Source organism: Cricetulus griseus, chromosome 2, assembly GCF_003668045.3.
Source record: "Cricetulus griseus strain 17A/GY chromosome 2, alternate assembly CriGri-PICRH-1.0, whole genome shotgun sequence".
Taxonomy (NCBI): domain Eukaryota; kingdom Metazoa; phylum Chordata; class Mammalia; order Rodentia; family Cricetidae; genus Cricetulus; species Cricetulus griseus.
The window spans coordinates 243,142,983-243,166,019 of NC_048595.1; the positions used below are offsets into that span (position 1 = coordinate 243,142,983).

At 42.3% G+C, this 23,037-nt stretch overlaps 1 protein-coding gene across 1 annotated transcript; it reads left to right on the plus strand.

Annotated features, from left to right (window-relative positions):
* The first annotated feature begins 591 nt into the window (after positions 1-591).
* Positions 592-16,030, plus strand: Vnn1 (vanin 1). The gene is made up of 7 exons (XM_027402920.2): positions 592-1,048; positions 2,341-2,471; positions 8,687-8,879; positions 9,497-9,788; positions 11,763-12,121; positions 14,672-14,842; positions 15,735-16,030. The coding sequence occupies exons 1-7, from the start codon at positions 836-838 to the stop codon at positions 15,912-15,914; spliced, it is 1,539 nt and encodes a 512-aa protein (XP_027258721.1). The 5' UTR covers positions 592-835; the 3' UTR covers positions 15,915-16,030.
* The last annotated feature ends 7,007 nt before the right edge of the window (positions 16,031-23,037 follow it).

A 23,037-nucleotide genomic window follows, 5' to 3' on the forward strand; every position in this document is an offset into this window, starting at 1 on the left:
GCCAGGCTGTTTGAATTAGCCTTGGAGGTTGGCAACAAGTTCAATAGGCAGCCTTGGCTTTGGCCAGCATCTGAAAGAGCAGAAAGAAGAAAAAGAGAGAGAGAGAGAGAGAGAGAGAGAGAGAGAGAGAGAGAGAGAGAGAGAGAAGTCACGCCGTTCTGAGTCAGAAAGACAGGTTGTGCAAACAGAACTTGAGGTGGCTTTGGAACAACAGCCTTTGGGGACAGGCAGTTAGCACATTATTTCTCGAAGAAACAATTATTCTTTTTGTCTCTTTAGCTTGGTTTAAAGCAAATGTGCCTCCCTGAGGGGTGATCCTTTGGCCAGGTTATTGACACACTCAGCTGGAAAAACTCTCAGGTCTTGGGTGGATTGGAATGTTAGTTATCCACCCAGTCAAAGAAATAGCTTTCCACAGAGCCCTGATCAAAGCTCTTGTGCCATCCTCTCTGAAGAAGGGATAATTCTAAAGTCATTCTGGAGATGGGCTGAAATTGGGGCATGGATATTACCCACATTTACCCTGTAAAACAGTTCCAAAGCTTTTCACCATAGGGACTGGACCTGCAGCCCCACCCACCCTCACGTGTGACCTCCAGGCAATGGGTGGGGCTCGCTCAGGAAAAGATAAGTAACCATCGTTCCCTTGGGTTTTTCTGACTAGAGAACCAAGGACATTTCTGGAACTGTTGCTTTCAGGGACAAAGTTTTCTTAAGATTAACCTTTTAAATTTATTTTGAAGATCCCAAGGTCTGGGGAACACGTGACTCGTGGTTTGTTTATTCAAATAGCAAGCCCCGCTTTGGTTTTCAGCGGTCTTTGGACTTAAGCAGCATGAGTGTGTCTCCGTGGCTGGCTTGTGCGGTGCTTTCTGTCTTCTGTGTTTTACAAGTCAGTTCTCTGGACACTTTTGTTGCAGCCGTTTACGAGCATGCTGTGATCCTGCCTAGTGACACTTCATTACCGGTGTCTCACAGTGAGGCACTGGCACTAATGAATCGGAATCTGGATCTTCTGGAAGGAGCGATCGAGTCTGCAGCAAAGCAGGTACCCTCTCCCATCTTTGCATAGCATCAAGTCCTGAGAGGGATGGGGGCGTGGGAGAGCCTAGGAGTGCCTGGGAGTGCGTGGGAGGGGTGGTGGTGATTCGCAGGGCACCGGGTTACTGCCTGGGTCGGTTTCACCTACAATACTAGCATAGCCAAGGTGCTTTGTTTTATTAGAATCCTTTCACCTCAAAATTATTAAAGACACTATTTCATATCCCTAACAAATGGAGGCAACAAAGTTTGAAAATAATATTTTGCTCATTATTTAAGCAAGGCTTTGAGGAACTGATTATATATTGAACATTTTTGTTTTCATTTTCTGCTAAACATGGAGGGTAAAGTATAACAAGGACCAGAAGCCTGTTGCTCCTCCTCCTCCTCCTCCTCCTCCTCCTCCTCCTCCTCCTCCTCCTCCTCCTCCTCCTCTTTTCCTTCTTCTTCTTCTTTGGAAAAAGATTTCTTTATTTTATGTGTATGAGTGTTTTGCCTGTGTGTTTCTGTGGGTATCAGGTGTGTGCCTGGTCCCCACAGAGGGCAGAAGAAGGCATTGGATCTTCTGGAAGTAGAGTTCCAGGGGGTTGTGAGCAACCATGTGAGGGCTGGGATTTGAACCTGGATCCTCTGGGAGAACAGCTCTGTTCTTAGCCTGGAGCTATCTCTCCAGCCACACCCCCTGCAATTGCTTTTAGACTATATAGTTTCAGTGAATGTTTGTGCTCTGGTTTGTAGGGTAGAGTGCCAGGATAGGCTCCAAAGCTACACAGAGAAACCCTGTCTCGAAAAACCAAAAAAAAAAAAAAAAAAAAAAAAGTCACCAATGTGATAATGGGAGGATTAGGAAATTAAAGTGCTTGGGAAAGCCAGATGCATATATACACATATACAATCTGAGCACTTGGGAGGTAGAGGCAGGAGAATCAGGAATTGAAGGTTATTCTAAACTATACAGTGAGTTTGAGGCCAGGCTGGGGTACATGAGATCCTGTCTCAAAACAAAACAAACAAACAAACAAGCAAACAAACAGAAAAGCATGGAAAAAGAAAAATGGAGGAAGCAGAAGAGTAAGATAAAAAGTGCTCAAATAGTCATTTGGCCCCCTCCTTTTTTTTGAGATGAGATCTCTCTATGAAGTTCTGACTGCTTGAGCTTGCTATGTAGTAGAGGCTAGCCTCCGTTCACTGAACTCCTCTACCAAGCCCAGCTTGCCACGTAATTTCCGATTCTTCTTGCAGCCCACCCCTAATTGCTAGCCTGTTTGAGGACCATTTTTAACTGTCTGTTTCTAACAGGGCGCACATATTATTGTGACTCCAGAAGATGGCATATATGGGGTGCAGTTTACCAGGGATACTATCTACCCATATTTGGAGGATATCCCAGACCCTCAAGTGAACTGGATCCCCTGTGATAATGCTAACAGGTGAGGAAACAGTACATGAAGGGACCTGGTAGGGGAAGATGTGGGGTGGGCTGTTGGGAGGGGAAGGGTAGATATGATCAGATTTTACTGTATACATAGAAGAAATCCTCAAATGCAAAAAAATCATGAAAAATTCAATTATGAACCTCTACTTGTCTTATCTGGGAAAAGGGCGTCGGAAACATCAAGCTGGTCATGTGTTGGCCAGAATGCTGCTGTTGTCTGTCACAAATCAGCTGAGACAACCAACTTGAAAGGAGAGTCAGTTTCAGAGGCTTTAATCCGTGCTCATCTGTCTGGCCCAGTTTCTTTAGGCCTACGACAACACCATGGTGGCAAAGCGTGGCAGAACAGTCTTCAGAGTAGTCAGAAAGAAAGAAAAACAAAGAAGTGGAAGGGGCCAGGGTTCTAGTATCTATTCAGTAACACATCCCCCAAGGACACACCTTCCTTTTCTTAGTTTTAACCCAGTCAAGTTTCACCATCTTTAAGTAGTACCTTGTGCTGTGGTATACAAAACCACAATCAGCTTAGTTTGGTTTACTTTTCATCACCTATGAATATATTTATCAGGGAAATGAACATAAATTCTGAGACTACCAATCAATGCTCTAACATCTATTTCTAGTTCCTAGTGTCGAAGGGAATCTTACCCAGTGTGAATGTTTTTAGCCTGGAACATGATCGCATATAACTTGCTTATGGGCTTAGAGGCAGTTAGCAGGGGACATGACCCAAGATATTAAGCATGCCTGTGTCTGCCTTTCCCCCTGGTTTCTTTGCTTGCATTGCAATGCCTCTCTCTCTCTCTCTCTCTCTCTCTCTCTCTTGGTTTTTCGAGACAGGGGTTCTCTGTGGCTTTGGAGGCTGTCCTGGAACTAGCTCTTATAGACCAGGCTGGTCTTGAACTCACAGAGATCCGCCTGCCTCTGCCTCCTGATTGCTGGGATTAAAGGCGTGCACCACCACTGCCTGGCTTGCAATGCCTTTTTTTCCCCTTCAGTAAAAGCTATTTTTCTCATTGCTCCAGCAAAATATCTAGTTAGGAGCAATTTCAGGAAGGGAGGGAGGGAGGGAGGGAGGGAGGGAGGGAGGGAGGGAGGGAGGAAGGAAGGAAGCAAGGAAGGAAGGAAGGAAGGAAGGAAGGAAGGAAGGGAGGGAGTAGTAGTTTATTCTGGATTGCAGTCAGAGTGGGTACAGTCTATCATGGCAGGAAAGACCCTGCATGGCAAGAGGGTGAGACCTGTGGCCACATGGCTCCTGCAGCCAGGAAGCAGAGAGTGATGAATGTCCTTGTTTAGGAAGTTTTCGTCTTCCTGTTTTTTTTGTTTTTTGTTTTTTGTTTTTTTTTGTCTGTTTTTGTTTTTCTTGAGGTAGAGTCTCACTATAACACTTTGGCTGGTCTAGAGTTTGATATACAGATCAGGCTGGCTTGAACTCAGAGACCCACCTGCCACTGCCTCCCAAGCTTTGGGATTCCAGGTGAGGATCACTACAGCCATCTGAGGTGTTTCTTGGAAGTATGTAGACGGGTCCCCTAATATTTAATTTAAATTGCTGGTCTGTGTCTTCCCGAGAGTTTAGATCATTTTGATTCGGAGTTATTATTCAAAGATATGAATTCATTACTGTCATTTTTCTTGTTAAAATGTTTTTTAAATTTTTTTTATTTGAATTACAAACAAGATTGATTTATATGACAATCCCAGTTCCCTTCTCCCTCCCTTCCCCCCCACCACTACCCAACTAAAACCCTACCTATCACATATCCTTTCTTCTAATCTACACCTGACTCAACCTTTCTGCTCCCTCATGACCTCTGCATCCTTCCTCTTCTTCCCTTCTCATTCTCATAGCTCCCTCCCCCCTCTTCCCATGCTCTCAATTTGCTCAGGGGATGGTGACCCTTTCCCCTTCTCCAGGGGACAAAGTTTGTCTCTTTTAGGGTCCTCCTTGTTTACTAGTTTCTCTGGCAGTGTGGATTGTAGGCTGGTAATCCCTTACTCTAATGTCTAATATCCACATATGAGTGAGTACATATCACGTTTGTCTTTTTTGTGATTGGGTTACCTCGATCAGAATGGCTTCTTCGAGTTCTTGTTAAAATGTTTGATACTCCCCACTTTTCCTAATCCTCCTTTGTTTATATTCTGATCTAGTGTGGTTTATTCTTCACTGTAAATTCACAGGCAAGTTTATCTCCCTTCGGTGTGTAAAATTCCTTCAAGACTCTTCTGTAGGGCTGCCTTAATGGCCATGGCTTCCTTTCAGTTTGGCTAGCATGTAAGTTTTTCTTTCTCTCTCAGTTATGAAGTGTGGCTTTGCTGCATATAGTACTCAGTGTGGACAGTTAATTTTCTTTCAAAACTTGAAGTTCATTGCTCCATGACATTTTGGTATTTTTTTTTGAATTTTTAGAAAACTGCCATTATTCTGATAGATTTGTCTTTATATGTGCCTTGATATTTCTCTGTGGCTTTCCAAATGTTTTCTTTGTTCCCTATACTTAGTATGTTAACTCTGCTATCATATAGGGAGGCCTTCTTCTTGTCTTCTGTGTTGGTCTATGCATTCAGGTGGCCACCTCTTTCCTTAGTTTTACGAACTATCCTGCTATGATTTAAAAAAAAAAGATTTATTTATTTTATGTGCATGAGTGTTGCCTTCATGTATATATGTAGATCACATGCATGTCAGGTCAGAAGTGTGGATGTGGAAGTATTGGATGCCCTAGAATTGGAGCTATGAATGGTTGTGAGCAACCATATAGGTGCTAGGAACTGAACCCAGGTCTTTTACATGCAATAAGTAGTTAACCACCGAGCCATCTATCTATCTTCTCTGCTGTGATTTTATAAATATATTTCTTATGCCCTTAATTTGTCTTTTATTATTTCTGTGTCTATGCATAAATTTGGCCTTTTAATGATGTCACTTGTGTATTGCATGTTCTGCCTGTATTTTCTTCTTATTTTTATTTATTGTTTTCTGGGTGTCTTGATTCATCCTTTTGTCTTCAAGCTTTGATATTCTGTCTTCCACTTGATTCAGTCTGCTGCTAGGGCTTTCATATCCTCTTTTATGTCTTGTAGTGCCTTCCTTATTTATTTCATTTAGCTCTTTATGCTCTCAGATCAGCAGTCTATGTCCTCTTGAATTATGTTCCCTGTTGCCATTTAGAATTCTGTGACTTTAATTCTGTTCAACACCCCTATAACAATGCCCTTATGTTCATTGTTTGGCCTTTCTCTTTGGAGTCCATTTCTGTGGGATTGGTGATTTTCACATTGTTTTCTTTTTTCATGTATCCTGTATTTTCCATTTGGCATCTGTGCAACTGGAATTAAGTTGTTGGATTCAAAAAAATAAACAAAAACCCTCCCTTATTGTTTCAGTTAAAGTGTTTGCAGACTCATAGAGGGACTGGTTGTAATAGGGTTAAAGTGCCATCCCTCCCCTCTGGCCTGGGGCTATGGTATATGGCTTATTTATTTGTTAATTTATTATTATTATTATTATTGTTGTTGTTGCTGTTTTGGTTTTTTTGAGACAGGATTTTTCTGGGAAGCCCTGGCTGTCCTGGAACTTACTCTGTAGACCAGGCTGACCTCAAACTCAGAGATCCTCTTGCCTCTGACTCCTGAGTACTGGGATTAAGTGTATGTGCAATCACTACCCACCTGGCGTATCGTTTAATACCTGAACCATCAGTCTGTATGCTCAGGGCACCAGTCATATTTCCCAGCACTACTCCAAGATTATCAACTCCAGAAGCAACCTTAACTGAAGGCAAGGCCTGCTTTGCAATTGGAATTTTTTCTCTTATCAGAGCTCAGGGTACCTGCAATCCCCATCATAACCTAGGTGTGCTCTATGAATTTCAGTTTACACGATTCTCTTCTCCAGATACCATCTCTCAGTGGGTGGGGAATCGGGCTTTGGAGTTTGGTATTCGTATTTTCTACTTTTCTGATCAAGTGGCTTATTGTAGAATTTCTTTCTCTCAGGTCTGCTGTCTCCTTGCCCCAGCATAATTTGTGGCGTCTCAGACAGTGGGATTAATTCCTCAGTATCTGCTTTCACAGTTTGTTGGTGTATCATTCAAAATTTTGATTTTTCTGTTTTTGCTTCTGGTCATCTTATTTTCCATCCTTTTATCAGAGTAGGGGATAGAGAGGGCTTACCTTCACTACTTTTGGTGAGTGTTTTAGGGTTCAGTCTTACTTCCTTGATACATCTAACATTCTTTAGGGTCTCACTATGCACCCCTGGCTGGCCTAGAGCTTGCTGGAACTTGTAGCAGGCTGTCCTCACAGAGCTCTGCTTGCCTGTGTGAGTGCTGACACATCTATAATTGTTTTATTTTATCTTATCTCTTATGCTTCTTATCTCGATATGTCTTTCTATATTTCTCAACTTTTTGTTTGTTTTTTAGATTGAGTACCCCTGGCTCTTCTGGATCTCATTATATAGTCCAGACTGTTTTTTTTTTAAAATTATTTATTTATTTATTTTTAAAGATTTTATTTATTTATTATGTATACAACGTTCTGCTTCCATGTATATCTGCACACCAGAAGAGGGTACCAGATTTCATAATGGATGGTCGTGAGTCACCATGTGGTTGCTGGGAATTGAACTCAGGACCTCTGGAAGAGCAGTCGGAGCTCTTAACCTCTGAGCCATCTCTCCAGCCCCCAGACTGGTTTTGAACTCAGAGAGATCTGAGTGCATCTGCTGGAATTAAAGTCATATGCCACCACAACTATCTTTTTGAGATGAGGTTTCTCTGTATACCCTGGCTGTCCTGAATCTCACTCTGTAGACCAGGCTGGCCTCAGTTCACAGAGAGCCTCCTGCCTCTGCCTCCAAGTGCTGAGATTATAGATGTGCACCACCACCTCTAGGCTGAACTTTTGCTTAAGACAGAATTTCATGAATTCCACAGTGGCACTAAGTTTATTATGTGACTAAGAATGACCTAAACTTCTGTCTGCTGCCTTACTGTCCTGGTGCAGGGATCTCAGGGATTACAGCATATGTCACCATACCCAGTGTATTCAGTGCTGGGGAGAGAATCCTGTACATCAAGCATTCTACGCTGTTAGGCAAGCACTCTACCAACTGAGATCTATCCCTAACCCTCATCTCTATCTTTTCTCTCAAGGCACAAGTTGAAACTTTTCAGGTTTGTGGGGACAAGAGAATGAAGCTTACCCCGATCTACCATTTTCAGCAACAGAATTCTACTTTCATACTTGCTCTCAAATTTGTATTAACTATATGACTGCTGATTCTGGGATTAAAGACATGCCACCACACCTAGCTCCATCTTCTTATCCTTAGTTTCTTTGTATGTCTTATGATCCTTTGTTGGTGGTTGAATGTTTCAATCTGAAGATTCTTATTTTCCCCAAGGTTTGCTGTGTCTTCTCTTCAAAATGAGAGAGGGAGGTGATCTCTTATGCCCTGGTAGTCAATTCTACCAGCAAGAGCAGGTTTTAAATATTGGAGCATGAGTACAAAAATTACTTTCTCTTTGTCTGTATCCCTGTGTTTTGAAGCAAGTATTTAGATAAGGACCTTGACATTTAGAGCCCAGAGTCCTTGTTGCCCAAGCTGTCTGCAAGATGCTCTGAGAAAGGACAGCTTCCTGCTGCAAGGCTAGGCTTGGGAGATGGGTAGCCAATGCTAATTAGAACAGAATTAAAGAAATCAACTACCGTTTATCATCTGGGCTTTTGAACGGACTACAGAGTTCCAAAATAGCGCAGATTCTGCAGTGCAAGTGTTGTCCAGGTAGGGCTTCACATTCCCGAGTGTTCTCTCTGTTCTGCTATCTTTCCAGCTTCCTCTGATTCGAAGTTTTGATTCATGAATAGTGCTTCTTCTATTAGGTCTGGTTTCATGAACTGAATGTGGAAAATTTTGCTTTATAATATCCAGACTATGCTGCAGACATTTAAAAATGAATATATAACTACATGTATAATTATAGATTTGATACATGTTGTGATTCAAAAATATGCATGGATGGTCTCTTAACCTCAGAATAATGTTCTACTACCAAATTACCACTATTGGTGTCCTCTGAAGCCTCTTGTCTTAATTTTTTGCCTACCTGTCAGTTGGCATGGTTGTATATACCAAACCATAGATTTTTGTTAAAAGCTAATGAAGATTTTTAAAATTCTCTCCCAATGGACATATTACAGATTTGGCTACACCCCTGTACAGGAAAGACTCAGCTGCTTGGCCAAGAACAATTCAATCTATGTTGTGGCAAACATGGGGGACAAGAAGCCATGCAACACTAGTGACCCTCAGTGTCCTCCTGATGGGCGTTTCCAGTACAACACTAATGTGGTGTTTGATTCCCTGGGAAAACTGGTTGCACGATACCATAAGGTAATATTGATTGATTAATTAATTTGTTAATTAAATGACTATAGAATAAAAGTGAGGAGAACAATTAGTATTCACAACAATAAATGATCTTTAGAGGGAGAGTAGTAACAACACAGAAAGTAGTATTTAGATGTAACCAGTTCCTATAAAGGAGACCCAGTGCATTCCCAGGGCATTCAGCAACCTGGGACTATGTCATGGGGGTAGGTGGGAGTCACCTGGATCTATCTTCATTGACTACTTACTCTATCATCTTCTGAGTTTTGACTTTCGAAACTCTCCTGAGGTAATGGGTCAAAGGAGAATTAGGAAGGCCTTATGGGACAGATTTAGTTCTGAGGAAGGTGTGAAGGTCTTTGCACATAGCGAGGTGTTTTTTCAACAGTTATCTGTTTCACCTACTTTGTAAGATTCAAGACTGTCTATGTAGACAAGTGCACCCATGCTCACCATCAGTGCTGTGAGGGGAGTTGCTGGCTGCATTCTACTAGAGAGGCTCTGGTTTTCTAAGGTGCTTCTCTTCCATAAAGACTGGTCACAGATGAAGCGTGCACCACTGAATGAACACATTTTACATGTAGAGTAACAATGTCCTCTGCATTGCTTGTTAACCACAGCAAAACCTTTTCATGGGCGAAGAACAATTCAATGCACCCACGGAGCCCGAGTTGGTGACGTTCAACACCCCATTTGGAAAGTTTGGCATCTTCACATGCTTTGATATACTCTTCCATGATCCTGCTGTAACCCTGGTGACCAAGTTGCAGGTGGACACCATACTGTTCCCAACCGCTTGGATGGATGTTCTGCCTCATTTGGCAGCCATTGAATTCCACTCAGCGTGGGCTATGGGCATGGGGGTCAATTTCCTTGCAGCCAATATACATAGTCCCTTGAGGAGAATGACAGGTAAGTAAAATGTTGTCCTTAAACTTTATTTAGAAAGAACATTTAAAAATAGTTTATACATCGTTTATTTTTCAATTCCTATTTTTTTGTGTGTCTTTTACATCATGTATCTTGGTCCCATTAATTTCCCCATCCCTTTACATCTACCCTCCATCCCTGAATCCTCCCCCCCAATAAAACAAAATTTAAGGGAAAAAAGGGCGCATTAAAAATCTCATGGGGTCGGACGTTAGTGGCGCACGCCTTTAATCCCAGCACTCGGGAGGCAGAGGCAGGCGGATCTCTATGAGTTCGAGGCCAGCCTGGTCTCCAGAGCAAGTGCCAGGATAGGCTCCAAAGCTACACAGACAAACCCTGTCTCGAAAAACAAAAACAAAACAAAACAAAAATCTCATCATGGGAATGGCAGTGTGACACAGTGAGTCATGCAGGAAACCCCTTTGTCCATATATTTTTATTTGCAAGGGTTCATTTCAAAGAGTCATCAGTCTGGTTTGTGGCCTCTGGTTTCTATCAATGCTGGGCCCTCATTAGGACTCTTCTTGGGCATCCTGTGCTGTGGAGATCCTGCAGCTTTGGGTCTGCAGGATGGGTCCCTTCAGGTGCTCCAGCAGATCATAAATGAAATGGGGTGGATATTGGGATGGGCCAAGTCCGAACCCTGGTTCTAGGCCTGGGCAGCTACAAGGTTGCTCAGCCCACCAGTTCTCCCTGTCCTCACCACCGGGGTGAGCCCTCCAGCACTGCTGTGATACTTCACTTCAGGAGTGAGGGGTGGGGCCAGTTCTCCGGCTTTCACGCCCCGCCCCTAGGGCCGGCTTACCCACCCTTACACCGTCAGGGCCAGCTCTATTATGTTGCCCAGGCAAAATACAGGGGCCACTCTCCAGAGTGTTGCAGTTGTTGAGGGGTGGGGAGAGCCCTCCCTGACTTATGACCCCAGTGCCAGCTCCTCCACCTGTCTCAGGCATTGATGATCAGGGAGATGGGGGAGGGCATCTCTTCTCTGCCCATGCCACCACATGTCAGATGTCAACTCCTATTTTTTTTTTTTTTTAAGGTTTTATTTATTTATTATGTATACAGTCTTCTGCCTGCAGGCCAGCAGAGGGCACCAGATCTCATTCAAGGTGGTTGTGAGCCACCATGTGGTTGCCGGGGAATTGAACTCAGGACCTCTGGAAGAGCAGTCAGTGAGTGCTCTTAAACGCTGAGCCATCTCTCCAGCCCGCAACTCCTATTTTTTAAGGCTAATATAGTCTCTCTTTTATAGGAAGTACCAATTAAAGACTTGTATATTTTATACATAGGTATTTTGCATGCATGGGTGCCATACCTTTGGAGGATCAATCAGATCCCCTGAAGCCGGAGTTACAAGTAGTTGTGAGCCACCAAGTAGGTGCTGGAAATTGAATCCTGGTCCTGTGGAAGGGCAGCCAGAGCCCTCACCACTGAGCCATCTCTCCAGCCCAACTTCTCATTTTGACTGTTTAGTTGGTGATGTGCTGTCCTTCCAATCCTTATCGAAACCACTTTGTAGCTGGGTGTGGTGGTGGCCAGCTGTATTCTCAGCACTGGAGACACGAAGGCTGGAAAATCCCAAGTTCATAGTCAACCTGGGCTACATAGGGAGTTGGAGACCAGCCTGGACTACATAGAGAGATGCTGTCTTAAAACAAACAAACAAAAAACAAAAACAATTTAAAAACCCAAAGGAAATAAAATGATAAACACCAAAATAAAACATGCCTTCATTTGGCAGATTTACTTAATATTATTCAATGTGCCCCCTTTCTTTTTAAATGTCTTTATTGTCATGTTCTATGTATGGATTTCCTCTTGTCTTTGTTCCTGGTCAGCATGCATTACAAAAATTAGTGAAATACATTGCTTAGAGAGGGGAAAACGATGAGTCTTAGATAGAGGTGACAAACACAAAGTCTCTTATTTTCCTGTTTCCAACGGTATCTCCAGGAAGTGGCATCTATGCCCCCAACTCTCCAAAGGCCTTTCACTATGACAGGAAAACCAACGAGGGAAAACTTGTTCTAGCGAAGCTGGAGTCCCACCCAGGTCGCTCCGTGGTGAACTGGACTTCTTATGCCAGCAGTATAGAAGTACCCTCGACAGGAAACGAGGAATTTCAGAGTGTCGTTTTCTTTGATGAGTTTACCTTTGTGGAGCTCAAAGGAATCTCAGGAAATCACACTGTTTGCCAGAATGATCTCTGCTGTCATCTAAGCTACCAGATGTCTGAGAAGCGAGCTGATGAAGTTTATGCCCTGGGGGCATTTGATGGGTTGCACACCGTGGAAGGCCAGTATCATCTGCAGGTAATGGCACTGTCAGGAGAATTTCTCAATCAGATGCACACAGCCGGGAAAGAATGAGTGTCACATAGGCAATCAATGGAAGATTGTTTTCCGTATTGTATACATAAAGGAAATATTCCAGTTAGGGTTTCTATTACTGGGATGAAACTCCATCATCAAAAGCAAGCTGAGACGTGTCTTGGTCACTGCTCTGTCACTGAAGAGATTCCATGACCAAAGCAACTCTTATAAAGAAAGCATTTAATTGGATCTTGCATACAGTTTCAGAGGTTTAGTCTATTATCCTCCTGCAGGGAGAATGTCAGCATGAAGGCAGCCATAGTAGCTGAGAGTTCTGCATCCAGATCTGCAGCAGCAGAGAGAGAGACACTGGACCTGGTTTGGGCTTTTGGAACCTCAAAGTCCACCCCCAGTGACACATTTCACCCAAAAAAGCCCCACCTCCTAATCCTTTCAAATAGTGTCACTCCCTGGTGCCCAAGCATTTAAATCCATGAGCCTTTGGGGGCCATTCTTATTCAAACCACTAAAAGGAGGAAAATGTTTATTTTGCTTACCCCTCCGTGGCAGTGTTCATCATCTAAAGAAGTACAGGTTGGGACTTGGAGAGAGGAGTGAATGCAGAGGCAGCGGAGAAGTGGCAACACAAATATTAAAATTATTCAAAATACAGATAAAGGAAAATGCAGAACCTGGGATGTATGTCTTGCCTGGACAAGCTTAGGTGCTTTCTGTGTGCTCATCAATGTCCGTCTTGCTTTATAAAGAACTTAAAATCAACTATGCACTCACTGCTTAGTATAGATGGAGTTGCCCCTGAGACAGTTTCTAGAGTGGTTTATGGCTGGGATGCAGGCATCTCCAAGTCCTTAGCAGGGACTTAGGAAGGATGCAGGTATCTCCCAGTCTTTAGCAGGATGGAGGCACCTATTACAAAATGCATTTTAATTCCTTGATCTGGCTGTTAGCCTATCCCACTCAAATACTGGGCTCTCCTAATAGGACTATTTATTGCCAGTTTCTGCTCTATCTAATGTATTCCTTATATTACTACAAAATAAATTACAGTGCTTTTTCTGATTATATGACCTACTTGCTGAAAATTCCTCACTAAGCTGTTAATTGACAAATCAAATGCTTGAATATAGAAGACCCAGGAAGTCTTGATATGTGGTCTCTGTATCCTCTACTTAGACATGTTCTGGGATTCTGTATATTGAGATGCTTCTGGCATTTACCCCAAATTTCAAGCATCTATAGAATCTCTCTACATGTTTATAAAATTTCATTCCTTGATTTAAGGTGGCTCCCACCTGCTCACCTTTCAATAGCACTTTTTGGTTGCTCTCTTTGCCATAGAGGATGCTTGCCACATCTGCAGGAACTTTGCCACTCCTCAGCCCAGAACATCCTCTGTTAGGCTTCATCCAAGTCACAACAGGCCACAAGATTTACATACTTGAGACTGACAGCCCTGGATGCTCGAACTGTGCCCACTGGGTGACGTTTTGCTTACTGTGTAAACATGCCAGCAATGTTCATTTTCACAAATGGCATTTGAGCACGAAGTATGTACTAGATGTCTAACAGTGTTAATGTTGTAAAGGTGATATTGCAAGCCATCCACTTGGGAAATACAGTGCCTAGTGGCATAGAAAGCCATGTGAGTAAGTAGTTTCTCAGGGACTGACATGTGATAGAGTGGAGTGTGTACATTTGGCTGGAAGAGTATCAAGTTGCTGAATTTAATTCAATCTGGAGATCCAGGGAAGTTTCTAGAGCTGCTGCTTGTGAGACGAAAGGGAATATAAAGGTATCCTTCATAGTCCTAAATATCTATGGTTGATTTCTTTGACAGTACATTACAGGAAGCACTGAGGACTAACATACTTTATAATTAAGCACATTAGTTATTCAGCAATAAACCAGATGACTCTAAGGAGGAAGAAACATTTTGCCAGCTAAAGATGCAGAGGCAGGGGGCTGGAAAGATTGCTCAGTCGTTAAGAGCACTGCCTGCTCTTCCACAGGCCCTGAGTTCAATTCCCAGCAACCACATGGTGGCTAACAATCATCTATAATGAGATCTGGTGTCCTTTTCTGGGACTCAGACATATGTGCAGACAGAACACTGTACACAAGCAATGAATCTTAAAAAAAAAAAAAAAAAAAAGGTGCAGAGGCAGTTTTCTAAAGCAGGGTATTTCAACTTCTTTTGCCTTCCTTTCATTATTGTTATAAAAATTGGTTCTTATTATGTGGCCCTGACTATGTAGTTCATATTAGTTTTGAACACTTGGTCCTTCTGCCTCAGCCTCCAGAGAGCTAAGATTAAAGGCATATGCCACCATAGCTGATGACTTCACTTTCTTAAAGAGTAGATAGTATCGCATTAACGAGTGAATGCAAACATCTTCACACACTTTTAAGGTGTAATTAGCAAGTGAACATATCATGGCATAAAGGATGGCATTTTGATACCTGGCTGCATTGTAGAGTGATTGGATGAAGCTAATTCCACATTCATCTCCATTTGTACTTCTCTTGTAGATCTGTACTCTGCTGAAATGTAAAACCACCGATTTACGCACCTGTGGTAGTTCAGTGGACATGGCTTCCACCAGGTTTGAAATGTTCTCCCTCAGTGGCACGTTTGGAACCCAGTATGTCTTCCCCGAGGTGTTGCTGAGCGAAGTCAAGCTTGCACCTGGGGAGTTTCAGGTAACAATCTTGGCTTGATGTAGCCAATTAACTTAAAAGAGGAGGCATCTTGACATCAAAACTTAACCCAGATTCTTCCAAATATAAATATCTCCATCTGGAAAGGGTGATATTGTCTTGAGGATTGTGAAAGACTCTGAGCAGACTGGATTTCTTACCTGAAAATTAATATAATCTGCATATTCTTTTTGCCCCTAAAAATAAATAAATAAAGCTTATTGAGGGCACTATACAGAGGAGGCTGGGCTGTTCAAGGTCTGTTGAGTAGGGAGAAGATTGAGTGATGCTTGGATGGTTCAGGACCCATCTCACCGTGAAGCCAGTTAGTGATGGCCTAGGGCTTAATGTCCAGGAAGATTACTGGAAAAGAGGGAAGGAACAGCTGAAGGAGAGACAGTTCAATAGTGGTTGTTCTCAAGAAGGAGAACCTCCAAAGCCCACAAACAATGGCTTGCTTCATAACCCAGGATGTCCTCCAAACCGCATTCTTCCCTGACCGTGCAGTCCACAGGAGTGATTGCAGGGGAGAAGGTGCACTGTGGGAGGCGATGGGCTGTGGGGAGCCGGTGACAGGAATAGATGCAGTACAAACCCCACCTTTGCCCACTCTTCTTCATGGGTCTGGAAGGGCTGGATTAGAAACCACTACCCCGGTTTTGTCATGCTAACTAATTCATGGCATGCTTCAGAGACAAGTACATTGTCTGGCACCAATAAGAAATGAACCAGTGTTGGTTCTGTCACTTCAAAGTTTCTTACCCCCTGCAACATTTTAAATATTTGAAGAACAAAAGCGGGCCACCAGTTTAAGCTATTTCTTTTACTTAGTTAGAGTACTGTGGGATTTTCATAGCTTCAATAGACCTTATCTCCTTTTCTGTGTTTTAACCAGGTGTCAAGTGATGGGCGTTTGTTTAGCCTGAAGCCGACATCTGGACCTGTGTTAACAGTCACTCTGTTTGGGAGGGTGTATGAGAAGGACTGGGTGTCTGGTGCTTCCTCAGACCTCATAACACACTGGCTGATGGTAATAGTGATGATCATCACACCTATTGTGCATTACTTATGTTAATAGAATTTTTACATTCTCTATTTTATTTGGACTAATTTAAAGTTAGTGGATGAAGAGAAGTTCTGTTTGCCTCTGGTGTAAGTGAATAAAATGCCTTTTTCTTTTCTTTCTTCTTATCCTTCTTATGTTTTTGGCTTTTTAAGACAGGGTTCCTCCGTTGAACAGCCTTTTTCTTTAGATGGCATATGCATCCCAGATCCATCTCAGGAAAATTAATAGAACTTTGAGCACTGGTTTCTCTTAGAACTGAGCTGTTGGACCAAATAAGAGTCACACATGCATTATTCAGAAGAAATAAAAATTGTGGTTAAAAGGCATGTCAAGCTATCATAACATATATTTACAAGAGGTCTGAGTCTTACCACCTCATTATGGAATACATCTTACTCAGTTAAGCTTCAGATTTCCCAGGCTGTCCTGGAACCTGCACAGTAGCCCAGGCTGACCTCCAACTCAGAGAGATCCACCTGCCTCTGCTTCCCGAGTGCTGGAATTAAAGGTGTGTGCCACCACTGCCCTGATGTCCCTTTAATTCTTAAACTGAAGTCCCAACTCCCACGACCTCAGAATGTGACTGTTTGGGGGAAATGGGATATTTAAAAGAGGTAACATGAAGTCAGTAGCATGAATTTTATTCCAATATGCCTGATGTCCTCAGGAGAGATTCAGGGCAAAGGCAAGTATTGGGTGAAGCCTGTTTGAACACTGAAGAAGATGGCCATCTACAACAAGGAGAGGGGCCTCCGGAGGAAGTGAACCTGCTAACATGTTGAATTTCCAGGCCCCCAGAATCATGAGACAATAAAAAGTTCTCTTTAAGTGCTCCAGTCTTCGGCTCTCTGTTGCAGCAGTTCCAACAAACAACCACAAAACCAACAAAGTTCTCTCCTTAGCCCAATTTTCAAATCTAGTGATTTGAACAAAATGAATTACTTACAAGTATCCAGTTAGGCCCTATCCCCGAGACTCCAACAGACTCCCAGAGAAGATGGTTCAAGCCCTGATGGTGCAGCTACCAGATCATTGAATAGCTAACCAGAAAGCCTCTCTTTTGAAAATGCGTTTAGTTTAATACTAAAAGTTCTCTTTCAATAACAGCAAAATAATTAGATATTATACCACTTAGTGAAGCAAAGGGCAACTTTTAAATAAAAAAGGAAATCTCTCAATGGAGGATAGCCCGCAGCACTATTATAATTGTGTCTTCTAAAACAAATTGTGCCTCTTTGAAAAGGAGAGCAGGGACTCAGTGATCAGTACAGTATGGTGTTGCTGTGTGCTGTGTGTGTACAAAAGAGAATATATCTGTGTGCCTATTCTTGGGTTGTCATTCTTACCTTTCACCTTGTTTGAGATAAGGGTCACTCTGATTCATTGTTGGTATGCAAGGCTGGCTAGCCACCAAGCTTCTAGAGAATGTCCTGTCTCCACCCTTGTCTAGCCAGAGGAGAACTGGTATTTCAGCATACTGATGTCTTGCTCAATGGTGATTAATGCCATGTCATAGTTACATCTTTACCTTTGTAAGAAAGACAAGTTACATTGCCCATCATCAGTTTTGTAGCTACAGAGTATAGGAGAAGGCAGACTAATGGCTAAGGAGAAAGTACACGATTAATATCAACATACACATATGTCCCAGAATAAAGACCAACATGACTTGATCATGTCTGTTGATGTGTCACAGAGAATAAAATCTTGAGATATTGAGAAAAATCTTAACATGAAGAATGGAATGGTCTCAGATCTGAAAGGTACATTTACAACATTAATGAACAAAACAGTGAACAGTGTGTGTGTGTGTGTGTGTGTGTGTGTGTGTGTGTGTGTGTTCAGTGCACATGTGCATACTTAAGTGCGGACAGAGATTGATGTTAGTGTCATCCTTAATCATTTCTCCACCTTGTAACTTGAGACAGGGTATCCTTTAACAAGGAGCTTGCTGAATCTCTGAGTCTGGCTGGATAGCAAGTCTTGGGGTTTGCCTGTCTGCCTACTCAGCTGTGGGGTGTAGGCATGCACCACCATGCCTGGCTTTTCATGTGAGTACAGTGGATCTGAACTCAGGTCCTCACGCTAAGGCAACAATCTCTTTACTGACAGAGCCATCTCCCCAACTATAATAATGCATTCTTTTAATTTTGCTTTGAAATTGCTCTTTCTGGTGAAAAGGCCACAGAGATAGCCAACACTCTTATCATCTAGAGCGGCTATTTAGACATCAATACGTTCTACAAACTTTGACATCATGCCAATGCAAAGAGGGTCCACCTGTCACTATGGTGGTAAATGATCTGATAAATAGTTAATGTTTCAGCAAGTGCATTGTAGACATGTTAATTGGGTAAACTTTAAATTGAATTATGAGAATATTAATATCACCTATTATATTAATTTAATGAAATTTGTGGTAAAGCAGCTGACTTCTTTCCATCTATGGTAAAATTGTATCTTGTTTTACCAAAACAATTAATTGAGGGTTTATTTGCTGTTACAGTGCTAGTGGAATTAACTGAATTAAAAAGCCTGCTGTTAGGTGTACTTAGTACTAGGAAAGTAGGTGTAGGGAGCCGTTCCTGCATTCTCCATTACAATGATGGTGCCTGCAGACACCAAAATGTAAATTACTTCACAGGCGCTGGGTAATTTCCATTCCTTTGATCTCTGCCTATCCCGTGGCTCATTTGGCCTGAGGAGCTGAAGCCATTCATAGGGTAACATGTCCCAGGCGGCTGCTTGCCAGCCTTTATTAAGGGAAGGGATTCTTGGCTCAGGGTCTCCGCTCTGGTAAGCTTATGCTCTCCCCTCTCAAGATGCATTAAAGCTTTTCTGCAGAAGGATCCGAGTGTCCTGTGTGTGTATTTCTTGCCGGCGAGAACATACAGCGCGCGGGACAAGTAGGTGTTGTAAAGATTAATTATAAAAAACATTGTAGTGAGAAAATAAAATCTGATAGCTAAGCATACATGTAACTTAACAGAAAAATAAGAAAATTGCGTTCAGAGATTGCCACTAATATATATTACAATACTTTTAGTGACTAGGATAATTTTAAATACTATTTTGGAAATGCTTGAAAACTGTAATTACCATTTTTATCTTATCTACTGTTAACATCTAGTTAATAAGACTTTCCTACTCAAACAAATACAGAGACCCATAACTGGACAATGGGAAGGGAGTGAGAGACCTGGAAACATTCAGTCCTAAAGGGAAAGTCTCCATCAAATCCCTCCTCTCAGGGCACAAGGAACCCCCCACCCCCACCCCCTGCAGAAGAATAAGATTGTAAGAACCAGAGGGGATGGCAGACACCAAAACAAAACAAAACAAAACAAAACAAAAACAAGGCCTTCAAAACACAGCAGGACCAGCATACATGAACTCATAGAGACTGAGGCAGTATGCTAAGGGCCTGATAGGTTTATATCAGAGGGAGTCACAGTCCTGAGAGAGGAAGTGAACACAAGCCCCCATCCATAACCCAGAATTGACAATCACATGCAAAGGACAATTTAGTTTTCTCCAAGGGAGCTCAAACCACACTTCAGGGTAGGTCCCAAACCCAGCAGTAGATGGTCAACACGAGACGAACTCAAGGGTATTTGGAGGGGTTTTGTCTCAGTGCTTTGGGAATTTTTTTTAACCTTACAGTTTTTTTTTTTTTTTTTTTTGCTTATATATTATGGTTTCTGATTCTGTGTGTGTGTGTGTGTTTTTTTTTTCTTTTTGTAGGATTTCTGTTTGTGCTTGTTTGGGAAGATAGTTTCCCCTACTCACCTACCTGTAGAGGGATGTGGGGTCAAGTTCTTGAGAATGCAGTAGTATTTGTTTTCCTATTCAGGTGTTTGGACGATCTGTGAGGGAAAACTAGAGAAAAGGTTGAATCTTTGATACTTTTCTTCCAAATTCTAGGGGGTGGCTAGGAGTTGGAGAGTGGAAATCAGACAAACACAGAACAAAATTCCTTTACTGGCCCATTGTAAGAGTTTATCAGAGGGCTGGAGAGATGACTCAGAGGTTTAGAGCACTGACTGTTCTTCCAGAGGTCCTGAGTTCAATTCTCAGCAACCACATGGTGGCTCATGATCATCTGTAATGAGACCTGGTGCCCCCTTCTGTCATGCAGACAGAACAATGTGTACACAATAAATAAATATTAAAAAAAAGAAAGAAAAGTTTATCAGATTTTGGTTCCTTGCTTTGTAAATAAATGGTGAAATTACTTAAAGTCTTGGAAATATGCCTGTGACTTCATGCAATGTTCTTGTCTCAGGAATGGGTAGAGGGTCAATAAAGGTACTTCATGATTCCCTTCTCTGTGTTTTCTGTTTCCCACAATTCCTCTCTCCTCTGTCCTCTCCTTGACTGTTCCCCCCCCCCACTTCCCACTTCTTCTCTGCATCATTACTGCCAGCTGCTGCCCAGGCTGTGTTGCCACAGGCAGTCCCTGTTCAGTCTTCAGGAGTTTGTAAGATGCAACAAAGAGATGAAGCAACACACTGGTAAACCCACCCTCCTTGATTGGCACCTAAGTTTCTTCTAACCTTTTCCATCCCACAGAGAAAAAATGGAAAATGGCTAGCTCTACTCATACTGACTCACTTCGTTTTGCCTTTGGGAATCAAGAAACACAATGTAAAACCCCAGACTTCTGAAATCTGTGGAAGGCTGCCCTCTGCAGGTCTGTATGAAACGAGTAACTGTATTAAAGAGTCTGGTCTGTATTAAAGAGTCAGCTAAATCCTCATTTTAGCTGAATGTGGATGTTCATGTCTGCAATTCCAGAATTCAAGAAATGGAGGCAGGAAGACTTCAGGGTCATCCTCGGCTACATAAAAAATTCAAGGCTAGCCTTGGTTATATGAGACCCTGTCTCAAAGTAAGCAAACAGACAAATAAACAATGACAACAAAAATAAATGAATGGCCAAGGTGCAGTTTCCTTTTTGTTGTTTTGAGATAGAGTCTTAGTATGCAGCCCAGGCCAGCTTTGAACTCAACATCCTCCTGCTTCAGCCTTTCGAGTGCTGAGGTAACAGGTGTACACCGCCACACATAGCCTCAAGGGGTCATTTCTTCAGGATGGCTCAGGAAGAGTTAACACACTGCCTAAAATAAACATGCAGAGTGCCTTGTTAAGATACCATCGCCTTCTCCTCTTCTTTTTTTTTTTTTTTTTTTTTTGAGGCAGGGTTTCTCTGTGTAGCTCTGGCTGTCCTGGAACTTGCTTTAGTAGACCAGACTGGCCTCGAATTCACAGGGATCCAACTGCCTCTGCCACCCGAGTGCTCAGATTAAAGGCGAGTGCCACCATTGCCCAGCTGTTCTTCTTTTGAAAGTTATTCATTTTTATTTTACATATGTGAGAGTTTTGCCTGCATGTATATATATGTGTGTGGGTACTGCATGCATTCCTGGTGTCTGGGAGGCCAGAAGCCCCTGGAATTGAAGTTACAGATGATTGTCAGTTTCCCTATAGATGCTGGGAATTGAATGCTGGTCTTCTGCAAGAGCAGTAAGTGCTCTTAATTGCTGGACCAGCTTTCTGACATGCTATTCTGTGTATGATGGCTGAAGATTTGACAGAAAACCCTCTAAAGCTCCACCCTGGAATGTTCATACAAAGTCTCTGATTCAGTAACATCATGATGACTTCAGTCAACTAATCTATTTCCTGAAAGCAGTTTTAGGAGATTTATAAGATCTGCCCGCATTTGGTACATCTTTGGGGCTCTGAATCAAATACACACACACACACACACACACACACACACACACACACACACACGCACACGCACATGCACGCACTCACTCACTCATGCATACAAACACACACTCTCACACATTATCTTCATTTTAGCTTCCTTATTGTTATTAATATCCCATAGCTATTATTATTACTATTACAAAGTCCAGGCGTTGGGTTAGGCCCTGTACATATAAAGATACCACACATACTAAGATGTGTAGGTATAAGTGCTCTAGACATGCAATTAGATGTAATTGCCCATAATGAAATATTTTTGTTCTAGTCGAGGAAGGCGCATAAAATACCTAAAAAGTGAATGGACTCAAGGGCTGTTAGCCTATGGATGGCTCCACATAGTTTTCAAGGTTAGGCCAAAATACAAAGGCTTGGCTGTTAGGTTTGATACCTAAATATTCTGGTAATCAAAATGGTTATTAGTTTTGAACTGCATTATAGCTCAATCTTTAAGCAAATATACAGTTTATTACAATTGATCAAGAGGCAGACAGACTGCAACATTGCCTTAAGTAGGAGGTCTGTTTCTTTTAGTCTATAATCTAAGTTGAAAAGCACATTTCTTTCTATTCCATCCACTACTGGGGACTGAGCTACTTTTGCTGAACTTGGGCTGGAGGGATAGCTCTGCCATTAAAGGCTAGGCTCACAACTTTTGCTGAACTCACCAAGGATGACTGATGCCTGGATGGCTCTAGCTATTTCCAGAAGTGGGAGAAAGAAAATGACAACACAAAGATTTAGAGCCAGGTTTGCCTTTGATTCCTGAACTTCTACTTTATTGTGAAATCATTTTTTGTTTTTGTTTTTGTTTTTTGTTTTTTGAGACAGAGTTTCTCTGTGTAGCTTTGGGGCCTATCCTGGCACTCGCTCTGGAGACCAGGCTGGACTCAAACTCACAGCGAGCCACCTGCTTCTGCCTCCTGAGTGCTGGGATTAAAGGCCTGCGCCACCAACAGCAGGCTCAGAACCTCAGGATTGGCATAAAGATTAAATGTGACGATATACTAGGCAAAACCATAAACAACTTTACTGCTATGCTAACTGAATAATATTTCCGAACAGCAATAGCTTCATGATATAGAGCTACTTGAAAACCTAATAAAACATATCTACCACTTGCTAAGCTAACTTAAAAATCAAAGTAAAGAGAATTTTGTCTTTTTATAGGATACTTTTGGGAAGGCCACAATGGCCTTCTTGAAAGTAGGTTTAAAAATACACATGTGCAATTCCTGTTTGAGGAAGTGCTCAGCTGTGGACAGTGCAGGCTCCACTATGCAATATCACAGAGTTGAAATCACATCCTTTAACCACAACCTTTCTTCCACCAGCCCCTAACTGTACTCAATGGGGC